Below are 7054 nucleotides of genomic sequence, written 5' to 3' on the forward strand. Positions count from 1 at the left end.
TGTAAACAGATTCTACAGCTCACTCTCTCGGGCTTTTAAAGCCCCCACAGTTAGACACACACCTACTTTCCTAAACGTCTTCACTTTTTCACTTTGAGAAATGGAGTATATTTCCCTTCTGTGTAAAAGTTAAGAACAGATTGTAAATTAGCAAAACTCGTGAGGGCTATGAAGAAAGTTCTCTCTCATTACCTGCCAGGAAGGGTTTGCATGCATCTACTGTTTTGTTTAAGAGCACTGTAGTCAGGTGATGTGGGGAATTAATTGGAGAGGGAAGAGTAGCAGCATGGATCAGAGGAAAAAAGTAAATGGAACAGAGCTTGTCTGGTGTTGTCCTACACAAGGCCACACTCATTTTACATGTATGTGAATCCGTGAGATGGAGATCACTTCAGTTTCACTGGTTTTGATGTGGTTCAGTTCATACTTTGAAGAAAGTCTATCCTGGAAGGGTATGCTTCTTAGCTGGGCAAATCTGTCACTTGAAGGTGGCATTTCCAATCAGGTGACCTTTTTTTTTATTAAGAGTCATTTGCTATTGGATCATGTAAGGCTGTGCTGAGTTTTTGGTTATTAATCCAAAAGGATATAATTTCAATTTAGCTCCTTGACTAAATCAATAACAGAAAGATCTCCTCTTAACACGTCTACACGGAGCACATGCCATCCTCCACGTTCTTTGGAAGGGTGCCACCCTGCAGCCTGGCTGAGAAGAAGGCAAACTGACACAGAAACTTCACCCAAAATGAAGCCATATGACTATGCAAATGTTTGTTTTATATATTTGGGAAGGAGGTTCTGCATACAACTTGGTATCGATTTCAGAGCCAATCAATCTATTTGATTATCTGTGTGGCCTTAGACAAGTCACTTTTGATCTCCAGATGCCCAGTGGCCTCCGTCAGGGATGAGACTCATACCCGCCTTGAGAACTAGCGTGGGCAATGTTACATATGTTGTCCGATGAATGGCAAGTTCTCAGTCAATGCTAGTCATTATCACCATATTCATAGTCCCTGTGTGCCCCAGCTCACTCAGAAAGCATGTCAATTTGGAGGACAGCATCCTTGTGAGGTCCTGTCTGCCTTCTACAGCCTCACATAATTGTGGTGGAAGTTAGTGTGTTCATGGATTAACGTTTACTCCAGGTCAGTTAATTCAGCAGCGCAAGTATCAGGGTGGAGGAGAAAGGTGATTTGTTGGCCAGGGTCATGCTGATCGGAAGACCCTTGAGCCCTGTTCCTATGCAAGCTTCAATGGCTTATGAACTGAGGGAATACATGGCAAATTTGTCAACGTAAAGACTGTTCGTAGATGGTGAGTAGGGAACACCTCACCTTTTGGAGCAGCTTGCTCTTGCTTATTTTTCAAATCATACCAACCGCCGTGGTGTCCAGAAATAAGCTGTGAAACACAGCAGTACTTCTTTCCACTAGAGTCCTTACAAACTCTCCTGTGAGACTGTCATTGGGAGACAAGGAAAGACAGAGGGCGTGGAGGTGGCAGTCACTTATTCCACCAGGAGAAATGTGTTCTCACCACCTCCTCTCCACCACGGCCTGGTAAAGAAGTATTCTGCTCTGTAGGGCATGTTCCCAGTGCCACCGTAATCAGTGGCTGGTTTTGCATTTGGAAAGTGTTTGCTTTATCTAACAGACCTGAGGTGAGTGCCAACAAGCGCTCAGAGGGTTTGAAGAGGCACTTGTCTTTTGGTTTTTGCCAAACCTTCTCCCTTCACATCACCTTCTTGTCTGTGGAAAGCAGGTCAGCCATCACGTCCCACTTCCGCCAGAGCCTCGCCTTCCCCGAGCCTAGTCTAAGGCCCCTGTCAGGTTCTCTTGTCACAACCCTGCTTTCTATATAAGTTGTTTCCTTCAGCATTTGCTGCATGACGGCTTGTTCCCGATCGATCTGAAGCCACTTCCATCGGCTTTCTGCAATCACTGAATATATAGATAGCCACATTGTGGTAGTTAGGTCTGTTTTTTATATGTATGTCTCATAGTGAAATCTAGTCTTTCTTCTACATAAGTGTGCATTTGAAAAGAGAGAAACCTGAAAACAAACACTAAGTGTAGCATGTGTCCTTAGGCAAACCTAAGTCTTAGAGTACCAACCAGTGTGTTACAAATCCCAGTATGTGGCTGGTTTGTTGGGTCTGCCTTTCTTCTTTACCAGCTACTGTCTGTCTCACACCTCTCTACCTTTTTCCTTGAAAAGAGTCAATATTCATTTGTATTCATTGGTGACAGTTACAAATTGACAGCTAGTAGTTATCAAATAAATGTTGACGAAAAGCAGCTACTCAACATTTTCATCTCAACCGAGGGTTTTGGAAGGAGGGGTGATTTAGATCTCAGGCCTCAACTAGATACAAACAGCTAAGGCTTGCTGAAGCCTTCCTTTCTCTGCAGGGAGGTAGTGTCGTCACTCTGATAAATGCTTTCTGAAAGAGAATGATGAACCCTTATTACCAAGACACTCTTACCTTAATCCCAAACAAGAGTCCCAGGGAATTTTACATACGCTGTCAGGATTGATGGCACAGTTTTCCTCTGACAGTTCACAAATGTTTGACTAGATCAGAAATGGCACTCAGGCAGGATTAAAGATTCCAGTGGGCTTTCCAGAAGTGTTCTGTCCTGCATCGTTAACACCCTACCTCACTGCTGTTGCTCCGGGATGGAGCCACTTCACCCCTATCCCTATGGTTAGCAACCACCCCTGATAAAACCAAAACACCCAACCCTACTTCTGTGGAGTTGATTTAGACTCACAACAGCCCTATAGGAAGAGTCCAACTGCCCCATACTGTTTCCAAGGCTGTATGTCTTTATGGAAACAGACTGCCCCATCTTTCTCTAGCAGAGCAGCTGCTGGGTGTGAACTGACAATCTTTTGGTTAGCAGCCAACTGTTTTATCCACTGCACCACCAGATTTCCTTGTTTTGATAAGGTGTCCTTAAAAAAATCATTTGAGGGAACCCACAGCCTCAACCAGTGTCAGGGTACTGTGATGATGTTAGCACAGTGGATTGCCAAGTAGCAGTGACAACCAACAGCAGGTTGTCTCAGGTGTTTTTAACATCACTTAGAATTGCTAACATTGGTTCCCTTAGACACTTCTTTCATCTTTCCTGAATGATGTACTGATGTCCCACAAAGTGGCATGGAAGTCATTTGACGGGGATTAAAGTGCTCTCTTTTATTTTTATTTTATCAGTTTAAATATGTTTTATCTTGTGTCAGCAGTACAGAATTGTTTACTAATGAGATTTCCCTAATGTGGCTCCATCCTGTTCTGATGATACACAGACTGAAAAGCTGATGAGCCAAAAATAAGAATTTGTTATTAAACTGTCATCATATCTGATCATCTAAAGATGTCACTCAGAGGGTGCCACTGGGATGGCCAGGAAGAGAATTCCCCGAGAAGCCAAAGGGCTGGTGGGCTTGAGACCAAGAAGGTACGGTCACTGCTGGATTGTCCTGTAAGGAGGAAGGTGATGTGAGTACCAGTGGACCGAGCACGAATTGGAGAAGAAGCCCTAGACACAGCACTGATCTTTGGGTGGGCTTTGCTTCCAGGTGACCACACCCACCTGTGATGGAATTGAGTCTGGGCATCACCACAAAGGAATCAAAAACAGCTCTTGATGAAAGTTTGGGCTTTTGAAAAGTTTATGGTTTTCCAAGCGATGGCTCAGTGTGGATTGACATGACGTGCCTTCGGATTCCATGGAGGGAAGATGCGTGTCCCTAGCTCCCCGATCAACTCAGTTCTGAATCAACGGTTGTGCAGAACTCTTCTGCAAAAGTACCATTCTGATAACGCAAGGGTGCAACATGATATGGTTTTAGAAGGTCATGGTGACAACACGTCACTTTAGGCTGGGAAGAACTCTGTGTTTTGCTCTCCCACATGGCCTCCTCTATTCCCTTCTCAGGACTAGTGGGCCTGTGAGAGCCCCTTCGGTTGTGATACTGTATGATGCTGGGGAGGAGCTCTGACCTTGGAACGAGCCGATTGGATCCCCTCACCACTTGAGAGCCCAGGGGAAATTATATGACCACTCTTCAGGGGTCTGGCAGCGACAGATAGAACGGAAGTCTAAGACAGATATCCAGAAACTTATGCACAGCCACATGCCCCTGAACTCTGCTAAGCAGCCAGGCTTGGCTTGAGTTAGCTAGATGAGCCTCTCGATTCTTCAGTTTATCTTTAGAGGCACTTTGGCTTTCTCTTTCTGCACGCGGCTTGGGGCAGCATCCCATAAACCACTCAGATTCCTTTCCGTAAGTGTGCCAGACGCAAAGCTAAGGGTTATTGGGAATAATTCAACAAGAGGGAATTTGGATGACGTGATTGCTTTCCATTAAAAGTGATCCACACAAATCAATTTGGAAAGAAACAGCTGAATCCAAGAAAATAAGTGGCTGTTTGGGGAGTGGGCACAAGGAGGACTTCAGGGAGACCACAAACCAATTACTGTTTAATTAAGTTGAAGTCGTGTCACTTGTCTAAGTTCTGGAGGAGTGGAGCTTGCCCGGTAGAGTCCAGCAGCCAGTGCTGATCAGAACTTACGCCTTCACTCCTACACTCTGCCCAGCAACCGACACATTTTGACTGCTTTGCCCCGGGCTTCGAACCAGTTCATTCGGTTGAGCCCCTGCTGGGAATTTACCTTTCCACCGCAGATGTACTGAATCAGAATCTACAGTTTAACAGGATCCCCAGGTGACTCTTATGTATACATCCATACATTGTTAAAAATAGAGATTCGGATTCCAGTGTGTCTGCGGTGGAAATGCAGATTCTTAGGAGGGAATCTAACTGGAGTGAATCAGTTCGAAGCCCTGGTTTGACCATTTGGCCTCCAGAAAAATTGAGATGTGACCACACACACACCCATAACACCAAGGGTGAAGCCAAAAAACACTGCCTTAACATTGCCCTCCAATCATGACATCTTGGGAGCGTGGTTCTCAGCATGATGCTGGCTCCCGTGTTCTAGGATGTGATTATAATGAGAGCAAACCAGGCCATGCGGGTGTGCCTCCCGGTGAAGCACGCTGCTTGGTCAGGACATAGACCCTCTCGGGGGAGAAAAGTGGTAAGCTTCGGGTGGGGACAAAAAGCCACCCAGCCCAGTCAGATTCCCATCACGTTTCCCTAATAGTGACCTTATCCGCAGCTCCCTCTTCCCATCCTCTCCTGCAGTCCCCTCCCCATCAGCTAATAATTAGTTGATGCTGCAAGGGCTGTGAAGCACATAAATAATCATAAGATGCCAGATAAACTGTATTGGTTTTAAATTAGAGCCGTGCCCACAGTGTTTCCCCATGAACACCAGCCTATTATTTTTAATTATAGCTCGCAAAGCACAGTGAGTCCCTGCCCTCTTTACAGCATCCCTGACAGTACCGTGTCAGCGGGGATGATATGGGGCGCCGTCACCACACACATCCTAGCCACAGCCCGACTGGTCCTCAAAAACGATCCATTGCACCCAGTGCAACTTGTGTTCTGAAGTGGGGGGAGACACTGTACCCCCTTAGCCACTGTCCCACTGTAAATCCAGAGTCAATGGGACATTTGGAAAAAGGTTGCACGGGATCTGGAAGAATGAATAAATGCATTGTGTGCAGTGGTGTGTGTGTGTGAAAGAGAGAGAAACGTTTTAACACAGCAGTACAAACCCTTCGCCGAGGAGGGCCGTGAGCAAAGACTAAAGGACCGATCTGGCACCAGCCCCACTGGGTGTGCTACCTCATAGGCCATAATGAGCATGGCTGCTTGAACGCAGACAGGAAGTGTCAGGAACGGTCTGGGTGTCCAGTTACATTGCGTGGAGGAGTCAGGGCCCTGGATGAGTTCGCTCTGCGTGTTACCATCTTTTGCTGACTGCAGCAGGGGCGTCTGACGTGATGTATTGATAGGAGGAGTTGTATTTGGAGCCTGTTCCTGTACGAGGTGTAAAAAGTCACACTGGCTTTACGAGAGGAGTTTATGAACTCGTTTTTCCAGGATGGTCACATCATACCTTTTACAGTCGTGTGCTTTGGGGTCAGGACCCTTGGGCACGCTGAGAGCCAGTCGTAAGGGAACCAGAGGAGGCGCGCCGCGAACCAGACAGTCAGAAGGACATTATTCAGCATCCCTTTTCTTTCTTTCGAAAACAAAACAAAAACTCAACTTTTTTTTTTTTTTTTTTTTTGTCTTTCTTTGATTTCCAGCAACAAGGTGCTGCCACCACGGTCTACTGTGCTGCTGCTCCGGAGCTGGAGGGTCTGGGAGGCATGTACTTCAATAACTGCTGCCGCTGCACTCCGTCCACGGAGGCGCAGAACGAAGACACGGCCCGGGCCCTGTGGGCGCTCAGCGAGCGGCTGCTCCGGGAGCGGCTGGGCAGCCAGTGCAGCTGAGCCCGGCTCCCGCGAGGGTCGGCACACACACCCTGCACGTGTGCCGACCGGTGCCGACGTGTGCGACGCTGGAGCCCTTCCAACCCTCCTAACCAGAGGGTTTCCGCGTCCCTCCGACCCAGATCAGCCAGGAAAAAGGAGAGAGCAGTTGTGACAGAGTGAAAAAAGCGAAGTCCCAATGGGAAGCAGGGAATTCCAGGGGCGAGGGGACTCTCTTTTCTGGGGCTGGCTTGGATGTGGGTCTCTTTGCTTTCCTGGTGGTGGACTGTTTGAAAGTGAAAGCTTGCTTGGTATGTGGGATCCTCCTTTAGTGCGGAGGACAGCAACCCTCTCGCACTGTTTTTAGAATGGCCTGGTGTCCCCTGTCCCTCCCAGCCACCCCTAGTGTCACCATCACCATCAGGAACTGGGTTTTTGCTAGTTAGGTAAGAAAAAGCAAGTGTTGATTCTCCCATCCTGCATCGAGCCAGGAGGTCACTGTGGCATTCTTCTTGACCACGTCTGAGTGGGCTTGGCCATGACCAAGGAGGGAGGTTTCAGAGCCCTGGTCCAGCCAACCAGGATGCTTCGAAAGGGGTGGAGGAGGCAGAGCCCAGGTCACAAAAGGACCTGCCGTGGAGGCCCTTGC

The 7054-nt window shown here is 47.5% G+C and overlaps 1 protein-coding gene across 1 annotated transcript in view; it reads left to right on the forward strand.

Annotated features, from left to right (window-relative positions):
- Positions 1-6426, forward strand: part of WWOX (WW domain containing oxidoreductase) — a 1154388-nt gene extending 1147962 nt beyond the window's left edge. Inside the window, exon 9 of the mRNA XM_007939111.2 lies at positions 6238-6426. Coding sequence (XP_007937302.2) covers positions 6238-6426 — 189 coding nt within the window. The remainder of the gene's footprint in view (positions 1-6237) is intronic.
- The last annotated feature ends 628 nt before the right edge of the window (positions 6427-7054 follow it).

Source organism: Orycteropus afer, unplaced genomic scaffold (assembly GCF_000298275.1).
Source record: "Orycteropus afer afer isolate SDZICR_OR568_19922 unplaced genomic scaffold, OryAfe1.0 scaffold00057, whole genome shotgun sequence".
In the NCBI taxonomy this organism is placed as follows: Eukaryota; Metazoa; Chordata; class Mammalia; order Tubulidentata; family Orycteropodidae; genus Orycteropus; species Orycteropus afer.